A 15,739-nucleotide genomic window follows, 5' to 3' on the forward strand; every position below is an offset into this window, starting at 1 on the left:
CAATCCCTTCTCCTCCATTCTCTTGGGATCTTGGGCACACACGCACACGCCCCAGGAGTGATTTTAAAGCAAACGGGTCTGGGACACGAACCGCGGTCGACTACATGGGAGTCCAGCGACATAGCCATTACACTAACTGCTGGTCCCTTTGTCAACCTTTCTTAAATCACTTCTGCTACCTAATACATTAGACATGCAATAGTATCCAGTGTCTGAGGACTCTACCACTTCTTTGCCTTGGGATGAATGAGAATGATTCACTGAAGGTATATTTATTCAGTTTACCAGACTAAGAATATAGTTAGTTATCAAACAGATTCTTATAAACCTTGCTTGTGATAGTAAATTTTAAAAAGTTTCTACTGGGCTAGGCCCACTAGCCTAGGGATTAAGGGAGCAGGATCCCACATGGTCAATGGCAGTTTGAATCCCAACCCTGATAGCTTGAAGCAGGTGAGCATGTATATATATATATATATATATATCTGTCTTCCCCTGCCCCTTCTGTCTGGCAAGTACATATGACCTCAGTCAATTAGAAAAGTTTTTATTATAAGCAGTTTCTAAAGAAAGTATTGCCACTAAGCATAATATGTGATATGTTTTTATTAAATGCTTTAATGCTTCCCAAAAATGAGAGATTTCATAGCAAACATGTTTCTCTAGAACTATTATAAGCTTTTGAGATAGAACGAAAAACAAGACAGTAGAATAACAGCTCCTTTCAAGGTGGTAAAATTATCTGTATCAGGCTAATGCCAGTTTTTTATTTTTAAACAATTTATTTATTTAGTATTACTATTTTAATTTGCTATAGGGCACATGCACTCACCACAGAGAGGCTGGGGTGATGGGGATGCCGTGAGAAAGCAAGCTGCCAGGTCTGGAACTCGAACCACAGTCAGCCAAGTAGGAGTCCAGCACCTAAACCACCATGTCACCTGATGGCCCACTAGTGCCAGTTTTAACGCTATTATTTCTTTCTTTCACCTATTTATTAGAAAAGAGGCGGAAAACATAAACTATATTCCTGTTGATGACAGAAGGTCACTTTCATTTAATCTACTGATAGAATGGTTCCCACGATCGGAATTTTACTCCAGACTCTCAATAATGTTGCACTCACAGGCAACTGTGAAGAACAAACTCCATGGCATAAAGGAGAAAGAAATCAAAGATGTTAATGAAATTCATAAACTGAACGTTTACTGAGTACACACGACGTATCAGACTCAGGAGAGTCCCCCGAGGCAAAAACAATGCCTGTATAATATCTGAGGGAAGTATACAGGAGGCAGAACAGAACTACAAAACAGAGGTGAGATATGATCGAAACCTCAAAGTGTACCCCATAAATATGTTGTAATGTGTCAATTAAAAAGGTAAGAGGGGCCAGCAGGTGGCATGTTTAAGGCAGCACATGGCTGACTGCCTTGTTAGAGTGCTGGACCCGGCAGCTTGAAAAACACACTGGGCACATGTGCATGCGTGCCCAAAATCCTGAGAGGAAAATGGAAAAGAAAGGACTGCAGTGCGACCATCCTCCCCAGGAGGGTGATTTCTCACTTTCCCTGTCTCTCTCTCTCTCTCCAGCAAGCATACACGGCCTGTGGCAAAAAATAAAATAAAAAATACAGTTAGAAGTGAGGAGGTGGGGAAGGCTTCACAGAGGTGCCTGCTATAATCCACAACGAAAAAAAAAAAAAAAAGGTTACCAAGGGGGAAAAAAACACAATCCAAACAGACCTGGATAGCAAGACACATCTAAAAATAGAATCTCCCCAGATAAGTATCACTTTCCACATCACCTAGTCAGAATAATTACTTTAAGAACATACAAAGAAATCATTTTGTATTTGAAATGGATACTAATAAACATTTTAAACCAAAAATAAGGTATCTAGAAGAATCAAAAGGTTTAAAGTCAAGTGAGAAAATTCAGTGTAAACAGAGCACGTAGGTGCTGACGGTAACGGCAACCACAGGGCATAGGTTGAGCACCCCTAACCTGAAAACACAAAACCCAGAATGATCCAAAAAGTCAAAACCTTCTGAGGGCGAACATGACACCGCAAGTTGAACATTCCACTGGGCCCCACGTGATGGGCGGCAGTATAAACACTGCAATACAGAATTACTTTCAGGCACAAGATGTATATAAAACACACATGAATTTTGTGTTTAGACTTAGGTTCCATCCCCAACATCTCTTACTATGAATCTGCAAATACTCCAGAATCCAAAAACATCTGAAATCCAAAACACCTCTGTTCCCAGGCATTACAGGTAAGGAATACGAACAGGTATTTATACAGGATGTACTATGTTGTCTTATGATGGAACCTATGCACCCAAATAAAAATAAACCAGAATAATAAAATAAAAACCACAGGGGGCAATATCCTCCCTGGTGTTTGCTCATTCATCTCATTTGACATTCAGTCTTTTTTTTTCAAATAAAAGTGAAATTTTCAGATGAATCTAAACGCATTTGTTTTTGTTAATGAGAAATTTCAATTTAAGTAAGACAGGCAGTCAGGAGTGTTCCTAGTTTGGGAAGCAGGTGGCGTAGTGATGAAGGGCACTGGACTCCCACATGGCCGAGCGTGGTTGAGTCCCAGATCTGATGGCTCACTTTCTCTCTCTCTTTCACACACTCTATCCCTTTCTGGTCAAATTAAAATAAATAAAGTTAAATAAAATAATTCTTTTAAAAAAATGTTCCTAATTTCACTTCTGCAGTTTTTATTAGAGAAAGTTTTCTTAACATGATTGGAAAACATTTCTAATAGGTCATATCAAATTTTTATTTTGAAATAACTTTAGATTTACAAAAGGGTTGCGAAAATAGTAGAGTTCCTAGGTATCCTATACTCTGCTTCCACAGCACCACCATCAAAGCAGGAAATTAAAACTGGTATTATTCTACTAAGCTACACACCCGAGCTGAATGTCACCATAGTAACTATTGCTTAACTGTATACAGTTGTCAAACATCACCCTGGTTTTTCCCCCACTAATGATAATTCAATTACCCATAAGGATACTCAGTGGTATCGCTCCAAAAATATCAGATTATTCTAATTTCCCAAATTGCTCATGGCTTATCAGAAGAGTGGCAGGAAGTAATCTGCCCCCCTTCCCCACAGCTATGAGCATGTCTTCACAGGAAGAGCGCCCAGTAGGTACAACGCTGAAAAGGCTGGCAGCTCAGGCCTGCATCAGGTGTCTTGACTACGGTGTGCAGGAAGAGAGCTTTGTTTTTCACTCCAAAAGACTCATGCAAATGAACACTACTGTCTTATGAGTAACAAGTTGAAAATAAGTGTTTTGGCTTTAGGGCAGGGGAACTTACAATTTGAGACTTCTTTGGCTGGTCTATTCAAAAATAGTTATGGGGCTTTTCAATTTTGCAAGAGTATGAAATTTTACTACTTTTTAAGGTACAACAGCTATGTGTACCTTATGAACACGACATCAATTTAATAATACCACATGATGGTACATCTAAGATGACAGAAAAGAAAATGTTCTGTTTTTTTTTCAAATCTAGACTTGCCCTTGAAGTCACCCTGTGTAGGAATTAACTGCTGTCCGTCTACCGCCAGAATGCCTCCCACTGTAAGAGTACTCCGCGGTAAAGTTGGTCTAGCTATGACATAGCTTTGACACAGTTTAAAATTCGCGTAACAGCTACCTATAATTTTATTAGTCAGATGAACCACTGTTTTGTGAACTACTCATATGCTAGTATATCTGAAAAAGAAAATTTCAAAGTTCTGAATCTGAAATCCTGCCATACTTTGCCTCTAGCAATATAATCAAGGGACAGAAAAGGCTAAAAGGGGTTTCTCACACAGAACTAGTCTTCGTAATTAAAATGAGATGTACCGGACTGATAATTAGGATTTTTTTCAGGACACAGGCTGATGTGGGCCATGATGGCAGCTGGGTTGAAACTATTCTAGGAAGCTAAGAAGTATCCTCTCTCTGTTGATTTGTACTTGTTTTTTGGTAATAACATATTTTTGCTGGTTGAGATATTCAGATACCTGCATTCTAGATAAGTAAGTTTGTAAAGATATTAATAATAAGAATTTCTAAGAAATTCTTAAACTAACAATTGTGCTTGTAATTACAGAAAGACTTTTGCTATAGGGTGCATGTGCTTGCCAGAGAGAGAGAAAGAGACCAACAGGGGACGGCCACATTACAATCCCTTCTCCATTCTCCTCCTGGGATTTTGGGTGTGCACACACCCAGTGGGAGTTTCAAGTCACTGGGGTCTGGGATTCGAACTGCAGTTGACTATGTGGGAGTCCAGCACCTTAGCCACTACTCCACCTGCTGGTCCCAAAGATACTGTTCTTGAGCAAAAGCAAGATGGGCTAAAATACTTGCTTATATTTGCTTAGCACAGTGGTCCCCCTTATTCATGGGGAATACACCACCCCTGTGGCCACTTGACAGCATAGAAACTTTCAAACCATGTATTAGGTTATAGTTGTGTAGAAAAACATCCCATGACTTCTTTGACCTCCATAACTCACTCACTCACACTCTCTCTCTCTCTCTCTCTCTCTCTCTCTCTCTCTATATATATATATATATATATATATATATATGCTGTTTTTCCCCAAAATATGCACCTATGATAAAGTTTAATTTATAAATTAGACATGGTTAAGAAATTAATAACTAATAATAAAGCAGAAAAATTACAACAATATACTAATAAAAGGTACATGAATGAGGTCGCTGTCTCACTCTCAAAGTATCTTGTTGTACCATACTCAACTTTTTCAGACCATGGTTGACTGTGGGAAACTGAAACCACAGAAAGCAAAACCATGGATAAGGAGGACTACTGCAAAATTCAGGTTATATGGTGGGTTGTTGGAAAAGTCATGACGTGTATTTTGCATGTTTTTCAAAGGTCATTTATTTATATAAAGAACAAAGATCAATGATGCATTGCTTGTTTTGTTTGATAACCTTTTGCCATCTTTCAGTGAGCTTCATAATTCCTCGTTCGTAGAAGGACCTGTCTTTATTGGCCCAAAGCTGAACAAAGTCCTGATTTACCACCTCATCTGAACTGAACATCATACCATGCAAGGAGTTTTGGAGAGAAACAAGTGGAAGTGTGATGGCGCAAGGCCGGCGAGTAGGGTGGATGTGGCAACACTTCCCATCCAAGCTCCAACATTTTTCACAGGTGATCAAACGTGTGTGTGGTCTCACATTCCTGAGATGGAACACAGCTCATTTACAATCATCGAGCTCTGGACATTTCTGGAGGGATTCATTCAAACTGTCCCATCTCCCATAGTACACACTCAAACTGATTGTTTGGTTCCTTGTCAGAAGCTTGAAAAACATGACACCTTTAAAACCCCACCACACTGAGAGCATAACATCTTGCCCTGATGAGTGCCTGCTTTTGATGTCGTGTGAGGCGAATCACAAGGTTGGGACCGAGATCATCTGTGCGCCACACTGCTGTACACAACCCGCTACTCATCACCAGTTAGCAGCTGCTTCAAAAGAGAACTGTTTTCCTCACGTTTAATAAGCACATCGCAGACCAGCAGTTGGTTTAATGGCTACGTTGCTGGACTCCCATGTAGTTGACCACGGTTCGAGTCCTGGATCTGGTGGCTTAAACTCACATGGTGTGTGCCTGTGCATGTGTGCCCAAGATGCCGAGAGGTGAATAGAAGAGAAGGGATTGCAGCATGGTCATCCCACTGGGGGGTGATTTCTTGCTTTCCATCTCTCTGTCTCTTTCTGGTGAGCGCACACGCTCTATAACAAAAACCTCTCCCCCCCAAAAATAATAACAATAAGCACATCACAGGTGTTTATACGCATCATCAAATAAACTCGAGTTCATAAAGAACTCAAATATCCAGCTTCTTACGCATGGCAGCTTCTACAGGTAGTCTTGAATGCTTGATGTTCAATGTTTCTGTAATCTCTCATGTTGTGCAATGTGGGTTTGTTTCATCAGTGTCTTTACTTTGTTGCCATCAACCTCGGTGGGCCTCCCTGACCGAGGAGCGTCACTGAGATCAAAGCCACCAGCGCGGATGTTCCTGAACAATCACTGGCACCAAGGTTCTTGTACACACTGTCCCTGTGAACTTTACGCAGCTTTTCACAATCTTGACATGCGTTCTTTTCTTTACAGATGTAAAACAGTGAAATATGGTGAAAATGCAGTTTGGTCTTCCATTTTCAACTTGTAAAGTCTCCAAAACTCAACTAAATTACCTTTTTTTTTTTTTAAAAAAAACAATAAAGTGACAGAACTGTCAGCTGTCAAATGACATGGCAAAAACACAAATACAAATGACTCTAGTACTTCCAAAAATGAACTAGTGTCATCTGTTTTCAAAAATGTGTCATGACTTTTCAGACAACTCAATAGTAGTATTTTTGGATATGTGAAGTTAGGCTTTATTGGGACTATTTATTTTGATTGTGGGTTCTGCATCTGTGGTTTGGTATCTTTTATTAGTTTTGGGTACCAAAAAGAGGCCTCATTCACATTAACATTTAATACATGTCTGAGTAACAGTTAAAATAAGACAAATTACTGTTAACATGCTCATGAGAGTAATGGCAAAAAAAGGAATACTATTTTTAATACTTCTGTGTGCTTGCTTTAAGACTAGAACGATCTTCAAAATATGTTATCACAATGATTAAAATGAAAAAGTTAGAGGACTTAAACTGATAAGCCTCATTTATCTAGAATCAGATCCACTGAAAGACCTCTATCTTCAATAGTACCAGAAAAATATAAAGAATAAATCACTTGTTTTCATTATTCTTCGAAAGCTCACTCCTCTCACTTTTGCTTCTATAAAAGTCCCTCGTTACTTTCCTCTCTGCATTCCCATATGACCCTGCAAGCCTAATACTCCCTTTTTCACATTTTTTAAAGAACATTTCATGTGAATGTACAGTACAGATTTGTTCCCTGAAATCGAACACTGGTAGGGTTAGACATTTCCAGAAGAATTGGAATCATACAGGCTTTTTTAGAAAGTACTTTCTGGGCTGACCCCATGACCCAGTGGTTAAGGGAATCAGATCTCACATGGCCACAAGGTCTGTGGTTCAAACCCTGGCCCTGAAGCCTTGAAAAACATGCTGGGTGTAACATCCTAACAGAATGGAGAAAAAATTGTGGTATAGCCATGCCCTTTTGGAGGGTGCTTTCTCTCTTTCTCACAAGTGCATGTGCCCTCTGGCAGGGTTTTTTTTTTTTTTTTTTTCAAAAATCCCCCAAAAAATTTACAGGCTTTTTTAGAAAGTACTTTCTGGGCTGACCCCATGACCCAGTGGTTAAGGGAATCAGATCTCACATGGCCACAAGGTCTGTGGTTCAAACCCTGGCCCTGAAGCCTTGAAAAACATGCTGGGTGTAACATCCTAACAGAATGGAGAAAAAATTGTGGTATAGCCATGCCCTTTTGGAGGGTGCTTTCTCTCTTTCTCACAAGTGCATGTGCCCTCTGGCAGGTTTTTTTTTTTTTTTTTTTTTTTACAAAATGCCTCAATAAATATTTACATTTGATAATCTGATTAAACTAACTGTGGAAAACCCTCCCTTTAAACTGCAAGGTTATCCTTGTGGATTATGTCTCCCTTAGCCATTAGGTCACAGGGCTGACCTGATGTTATTTATGTAGCAAATTTTATCATATCCTTTTTTAATATGCTTCCCTTTGATCTAAAGCTTAGTAAGGGGAAAATGTCTATGGTTTCAAAAAAATTTTTTTACAGCTATGAATTTATGTCTAAAAGAATTTATAAAACAAACAGTTAATGTACAGCTACCCAACCTTGTGCTGAGCTTGAAAAAGAAAGAATACTGCCTCAGACAAGGGACTGATAATCAGAATACCCAGGGAACTCAAGCAGCTTACGTGAAAAAAAAAAAAAAAAAAAAAAAAAAAAAAAAAAAAAAAAAAAACTAACCCAATTAAAAGATGGAAAAATGAGCTGAACAAAAATCTCTCTAAGGAAGACATAAGAAAAAGCCAAAAAGCATATGAGGAAGTGCTCAACATCCCTCATCATAAGGTAGATACAGATTAAAACCACAATGAGATACCACCTAACCCCTGTCAGAATGGCAAAGATAAAAATATAAGAACTGATAAGTGTTGGCAGGGATGTGGTGAAAGGGAAACTTTCTTGTTGTTGGGAATATAAACAGGTTCAGCCATTGTGGAAAACAATATAGAGGTTCCTCAAATGTCTACAAATAGAACTAAAATTTGATTCAGAAATCTCACTTCTGGATATCTATCTACCCAAGGACAGGAGAATGTTCAGTCTGAAAAGCACTTGCACATCAATGTTTATTGCAGCATTGCTCATGACTGCTAAGACAACATGAACCAATCTAAATGCCTACAAACAGATGAATGGATGGAAAAAGTGTGGCACATATACTCTATGGAATACTATTCAGCAATAAAAACCAACAAAACCCTGGCATTTGATAGAAAGTGGTTAAATATGGAAGATCTACTGCTGAGTGAAGCAAGCCAGGATATGAAAGATGTTGTATGTATCCATTTAATATATACCTACTATCTGCAATTATGGTAGAGATTGAAATATGGGAGGGCGTAAAAGCAGTGAAAATAGTTAGGGATGCTGAAGACAGTGTGGAATGGGGTGGGGAGGGGAGAAGGGAAGAGTAAAGAGAAGGATAACAAGAGAACAAATAGAGAGGCATGACATTAGTGGGACACAGAAATGGTTAATTATCTGCTGATAACATGTACAGTATTCTCAACTGGACTGGTCTGAGAAGTATTTCATATTGGGTAAATTCTCTTTACAAGTCAAATGACATGCAGTGATTGTTTTTTAAAAATATATAAATAAATAATAATAATCTGAAAAAAATGATGAAAAGCTATTTGATGATGATGATGTGGATAGTAATGTCTTTGTCTTGACAGATATGCATGATAATCATTCTGGAAAAGAAATGTAATACACTGTAAAGATATATGTGATTAAATGTAATGTAAAAATTATGATAATAAAGTTAAATAAAAAATTTTAAAAGAATGCTAGCCTTCAAACAACTAGCAAATAGTGATAAACACCTGCTGTGTAAAAGACAGACCCATAAAGAATGTAAACATAAACAGAAGACAAAGTTCCTTCCTCTAATGAGCAATGTCCTATAGGAGAAAATGTGGTTCTGGCTCCACATGTGCTCCTGTGGTCAGTCGCTGAGACTGACTCAAGCAAACACCATTCAGTCTCTGCCCAAGTACAACAGAGACATGGGATGTTTGGGAGAGGTGGTCTAAGAAATGTGGTAACCAGGCTTTTTATGCTTTATGTCATCAAGGTAGGGAAACAACACAGTTATAGAAACGCTGTAAATCAGTTAACTGGATATATGACCTCAACTTTTTATCAACATCTGAGTATATAAAATGGCAAAAACACATTAAAGATATTGTGTGCTGTGTGCTAAATTGCATGTCAAATGACAAGCCTGGAGTCAGACTGCCTGTGTTCAAATCTGGGCTGGTCCTCTTAGGATCCCTGTGGCCTTGAGTAAGGCACTTGAACTTCCTTGAAGTTTTTGTAACTACAAAATGAAGACCATGACTGCACCAATCCTGCAGAGGAGGATCCTGTGAAGAGGAGGAGGAGAGGGTCCTTGCAAAGCGCTTCTTCCAGTGCTTGACTGGCACCTCTGTGAAAGTTAGGTGCTGCTGTTGTTAGGACTGCTGCTACCTCTATTCACACTGTCACACACTGACAGGGAGCTGCAGTGAGCAGAGAACTCGGGTTACCAGATGAAAGACACCTTCCCTGGGCCCCAGCTTCTTGTCTTAAGGTGAGGCTAACAAGGTCCATCTCTCTGGGTGTTGTATCACCTACAGAATTAACGATAGTGTAGTGCTCAGCCCAGGGCCTGGCATGCTGTTCATCTTTGCTTTCCTGTGAAACAGAACAGTGTCTAGCTCAGAGGAACCAGGCAATACAGGTACACTGATTACATGCGTATCTGTAAACTCGAAGGGTTTAGACCTTGTCCGATATTCTGTTCAGTTTTCATTTTCGGTGTTTTTTAGTTTTTGTTATAGGCCATATGCACTAGCCAGAGACAAAGAAAAAGTGAGAAATTACTTCCCAGGGGGGATGACCACACCACAGCCCTTTCTCTTCTATTCTTCTCTTAAGATCTCTGGCATGTATGCACATGCGCCCAGCATGATTCTCAAGGTGTTGGGTTCAGGCCTTGAACTGTAGAGTCAGCCAAATGGAATCTAGCACCTTAATCTCCATGCCCCCTGCTGGCCACTAGCTAATTCTAGGATGTTTTAAACACAACAGGATGTGTGATCAAATACCAATCAGGGGAACCAGCAGTTAGCGTAATGGCTATGTCGCTGGACTCCCACGTAGTCAACCGTGGTTTACATCCCGGACCCGGTGGCTTAAAACCCACGCCGGGCGCATGTGGGTGCGTGCCCAAGATCCCAAGAGGAGAATGGAGGAGAAGGGATTGCGGTGTGGCCATCCCCTCTGGGCAATGATTTCTCGCTTTCTGTCTCTCTCTGTCTGGCGAGCGCACATGCCCTATAGTGAGAAACCTCTCAAAAAAAAAAAAAAATACCAATCAGCAACATCCACAATCATTAAGTAAGTAAGGGTAAACCTTGAAGGAAGGCCTGGATTGGAAGGCTTCAAGAGGAGATTGAAATAGGAAGTGAATTTGAAAGATGCATCATATTTGGCCCCTGGGAAGCACATTTCAGAACAAAGCCAAAGAACAGGGGAGTGGACAGGGAGAGAGGACAGGATGTATTCAGAGTTGATCTAAAGGCTATTCTGGAAACAGCAGAAGGATGTGGAAGAAAAGGGGAAAGGAGCTGGATGAATCAGTAAGGGACACATTTTTCTGCAGACCCTTGAGTGTCATCAACTTCATGTTTTAGAAAGCTGAAAGTTTCTGAGGACGTAAGTGTTACTTCAAAGAGATATGTTAAGAAAGCTCACACAAATTCAAAGTGTAGAGTAAATGAGAAAGTGGAGAAGTCGTCAGGCTTTGGGCCAGGCCTAAGGTAGTAAGAATCTGATAAAAAGTGGCCACAGGTTCCAAAAAGTGAGAGGCAACAGAACATGGTGTATAACATGACGTAAAGAGAAGAGAGAGAGAGAGAGAAGGCGTGAGAGCGAGCAGGTGCCTGCAGCATGGTGAGTGAGATGGCTGGATCCCATATGGACAATTAAGAGGTTCAAGTCCTGAAATCAGCCATTTGGAAAACACACCAGGAACATGGCATGTGTGCCCAAAATCATGCAAGGAGGGATAACTGGAGAAGAAGGGCTTGCAGCATGGCAAAGCCCCATAGGGAGTGCTTTCTTGCTTTTGCTTTCTCTCTCCCTCTTTCTCTTTCACTCTCTCATGCTTTCATGTCCGCTCGCTCACTCTCTATCACTCTCATTAAACATACTTGCCCTCTGGCAAACATTTTGAAAAGAGAAGAAAGGTAAATTTTAATCTGGGTTTTGTGACCAGATGGGTAGGAAAATAGCGGTATGATTAGTAAAAATGGGAGAGACACCAAGAGGAAGTGACTTATTTTAGAAAGTTATACCCCTACTTCCAGACTCTCACTCCCCGCAGTATAACATATATGAGATCAGCTAAATTTCTGGCTGAGAAAAGTCTCTGAGTATTTGTATAGACAACACAATAGGCAGGCCAGTGGCAGAGTGGTGTGAAGGCAGCTGGATCCCACGTGGTTAACTGCACAGTCAGAATCCCAGACCCAACAGCCTAAGAAATACACATCCAAGCCCAAAATCCTGAAAGGAGGGAGAGAAGGAGAAGAACTGTGGTATATCATACCCCAATGGGCACAATGCTTTCTCCTTCTCAGTGCATGTACCTTCTGGCAAAATTTATTAAAAACAACACAAAAGGCAAATCCTCCCATAATACAATCTCTCTCTACGGGTGCAAAAGCCAGTTTCAGCAGAAAAAATCTTAAACACAAAAGACATGCCAAATATTTTCTAGTTCTACAAAAACACAGAAGTGATTAAGCACTATGATGTCCCATTTGGATGTTAAAGAAAGAAAAATACTAATATATGTAAAGATGCTCAGCATTATTTAGACATGAGAGAACTGCAAATTAAAACTACAATGAGGTACTAATAAAGAACTGTTGGAATGGCTGAAATTTTTTTTAAAAATCTAGTAACAAAGTAGTGACAGGGATGCAGAGTGAGTGCAACTTGCCCACATTGTTGGTGGAAATGCAAAATGGGCACTCTGGAAAATGCTTTGACCATTTCTTATAAGAATTAAAGATACTTTCCTCATGACCCAGCAATGCTATTCCTAGGTAGTTATCCAACTGATACAAACATACATACAAAGACTATAGGCAAATACTTACAGCAGTTTGATTCATAATTATCAAAAACTGTAAAGAACTCAGATCTCTATCAAGTAGTGAACAGAAAAACAAACTATAGTACACCTACATACCCTGGATAAAGGGATAAAAAGGAACAAGCTATCGGCATAAGACCGAATCTCTAAAGCACTACATTAAATGAAAGAAGGCACAAAATGCAGCATAGTGGACTAGATCTATTTAGGATGTGACTGAAAAGGGAAAACCACAGAAACCATGGTTGCAAGAGGCAGACAGTACACAAAAGGACATTGACTGCACAGTGGCACGTGGGAACTTTTTGGCATGACTGGAACAGTCTCCAATTTGGTTGTGTTAGTGGCTATACACTTGACAAAATCCATACGAATGCACCCTGATACAGGGTCAATTTGGGGTCAATTTTATTGTATGTAAATGTTTTCTCAAGAAACCCAACTCCTAAAAAGATAACTATAAAATCATAACCTTTGCCTATGGACAGTGAGAAGATGATGGTTACCAGCCCTACATTGCCTCAGGGAAGAACAGGAACTATTCTACCATTCTTGAGGAAGCCAGGTACCCGAGGATAGCTCACGCTCTAGAGCCCCACGGCACCATTCCAACAATGGCGGATCCGCACGAGACCCACCCTTGATCCAACATTAAATGGAATCTATGATCCCTATTGGTGAAAACTAAACTTGTGGCCCTTCTCCCTTTACTTACAGGTATCATATTTTCAATGGTTCCCCTGGAAGATGACTGTATATAGCAGAGATAGTGTAATGGGAGAGGGGGAAAGGGCAGAGGGTCAAAGATAGGATAAAAAACATATATGTATGTATACATGGTATGAAAGTAGAAATGGAATATTATTGACATAAAAACAGTGAAGGTACTTAATGAGAATAGGACAGTGTGGAATGGGGTAAGTGAAGAGAAGAGGATAGAGAAAGATAGCAAGTGAACAATAGAGGGGCAGGACGTTAGTGAGAAACAGATAGGGCTTATTAACTGTTGATGATGACATGTATAGTATTCTCAACTGGATTGGTCTGAGAAGTATTTCATGATGGGCAAAGTATTTTTACAAGCAAAATGAGAAATAGCAATTGACTGTTTTAAAAAATAATTAGAATAATAAAAATAATGTTTGGGGAAAACATAGAAAAGATATTGAATGTTGAAGTGGGGAGATTAATGTCTCTGTACTGACTGACATGCATGGCATTCCCTTTTGAAAAAACAATGTAATACACTGTAAAGTTATATGTAATCCAATGTAATATAAAGAAGATTATGATGATAATAAAAAAAGTAAAGAAAAAGAAAAAAAAAAAAAAGAAACCCAACTCCTAAAAAGATAACTATAAAATCATAACCTTTCTTATAGTATTGTTATCTATGGTTATTCTGAAAAAGTCTAGATGTTTCTCAACTAGGTAGAATGCTGCAAATATCTTTAATATTGAAAAGAAAGAAACTCCATGCCTCGTCCCTCTCTGGGCCTCGAAACAGACTGCTCCAAGAGTGGGATGTTAGCGTGTGCAGGCTGTGTGAACCCTGGTTATCGAGACATTCATACAGGGAGTCCTATTTGCCGCACAGCTGTTGGCTTCAGTGTTCTTTTGTCACACGAAAAAGGAGAGCTGCTACACTAATGGAATGTGACCTTCATGTTGGGTAGCTATTTCAGTACGCCCTAAGAACTGCTGCCTGAGAAATCTGTTTCATCATGCACCACAAACAGTAAAAGTAAAAACTACAACAACAAAAGACATGAAAAACTACATCAAATGACCAGTACTATTCCTTAAAATCAGATAATTTCAAAAAAGTATTTCCCAGTACTTAATATTCCAGTATTTATGTTTTCAAAGAGTAATATTTGTCTCAATTATCCTTTAGTGTATGACTTCAACAGAATTTATAAGGCTTATGACATTCTTCAAAAGAAAATTTACACGAGCATTCTGTGATGAGTATCTCCATATAATTATGGAGATAACTCTTTTGTTTTTGCATTATCTAATGTCTACTTAAATAGTTTGCCATTTTACAGTTTGGTCACTTATAAACCATTTTCACTTGAATAAAGGCTTTCAATTTTTATTTTTTGGTCATTATACACAGTGAGAAATAGGTTATACATTGTTACCCAGAACAAATATATTGAATGGTCCTCCCTCAAAAAACTCATTGGAAAATGTAATCAAAATGTGATTTTGGGACCAGTGGATGGTGTAATGGTAATGTTACTGGACTCCCATGTAGTCGACTTGGGTTCAAGTCCTGGACCCAGTGGCTTAACACTCACAGCAGGTGTGCATGCCCAAAAATCCCGAGAGGAGAATGAGAATCCCAAGAGGAGAATGAGGAGAAGGGATTCCAGTGTGGCCATTCCCCCTGGGGGATGGATTTCTCACTTTCTATTTCTGTCTCTGTCTCTCTCTCTCTCTCTGGTACCCTATAGCAAATAAAATTATCTCTTAAAAAGAAAGTGACTTCATTTCAATACAAAAAAATTCTGAAATCTGTGCATAGGTGTTTCATAATACATTTTCTTCATATATATATATATATTTCATATATATTTCATATATATATGATCAATTAACTAGGTTTTTGGCAAAAAATTTAGAACACAAATTTGTGAGGATAAACTCCATCTGTTAGGACAAACATGGATTGCAGATAGCTCTGGAGCTGAGAAACAGCTTTGATTTTTGGTAAAATTTGCGAGTCTACAGCTTTCCGATCAACCTTGCGCTGCTCTGAAATCTCGTATTTCTCCTTCTCTGTGTCAAAGATCTCACCTTCCTGGTGTCTGATCTTCTGCAGTTTCTTTTCTTGAAGTAACCACTGGTAAGGTGCTTTGGGATTTTTACTTTGCTAATATCAATTTTTGTGAAGGTGGCAATGACAAATTTCTGGTGTGTTCTACACAGTGGAACTCAAATGAGAACCAGCGGTCCAGCTACAAATAACAAGCCACTGCTCAGCTGCTTCAGGAAAACCACTCTCTTGCTTCTGTCACATCCAGTGAGGATGATCAGAATGGTCCAGGGAGTGATGCTGGCTCGCAGTTTTCTCACATGCTGACTAAAGGGTTTTTTGCCATGGCTCAACAGCTTTCAAGGCACATCTTCAGTAGGATAATACCTAGGGCATTTTGCACAGTTTAACCACCCAGGTACCACCATTCTTTTCTCCACCAACTGGTTTTGTGACAGTCCAAGAACCTTCTTGTACATGGCATTCCTAGAATACATGGCAGACCGGGAGTA

General features: G+C 39.4%; 1 protein-coding gene across 7 annotated transcripts in view; it reads right to left on the bottom strand.

Moving 5' to 3' along the window:
• The window catches only part of SLC25A26 (solute carrier family 25 member 26), a 161,285-nt gene that overhangs the window by 20,194 nt on the left and 125,352 nt on the right, over nt 1–15,739 (bottom strand). Inside the window, exon 7 of one of the 7 annotated variants that reach the window (XM_006160368.3) lies at nt 9,197–9,993. The exons of the other annotated variants lie outside the window; for them this stretch is intronic. Coding sequence (XP_006160430.1) covers nt 9,793–9,993 — 201 coding nt within the window. The 3' untranslated portion in view covers nt 9,197–9,792. Of the gene's footprint in view, nt 1–9,196; nt 9,994–15,739 lie in introns of those variants that run through there. 7 annotated transcript variants of the gene reach the window in all.

Source organism: Tupaia chinensis, unplaced genomic scaffold (assembly GCF_000334495.1).
Source record: "Tupaia chinensis unplaced genomic scaffold, TupChi_1.0 Scaffold000682_1, whole genome shotgun sequence".
NCBI classification, from domain to species: Eukaryota; Metazoa; Chordata; class Mammalia; order Scandentia; family Tupaiidae; genus Tupaia; species Tupaia belangeri.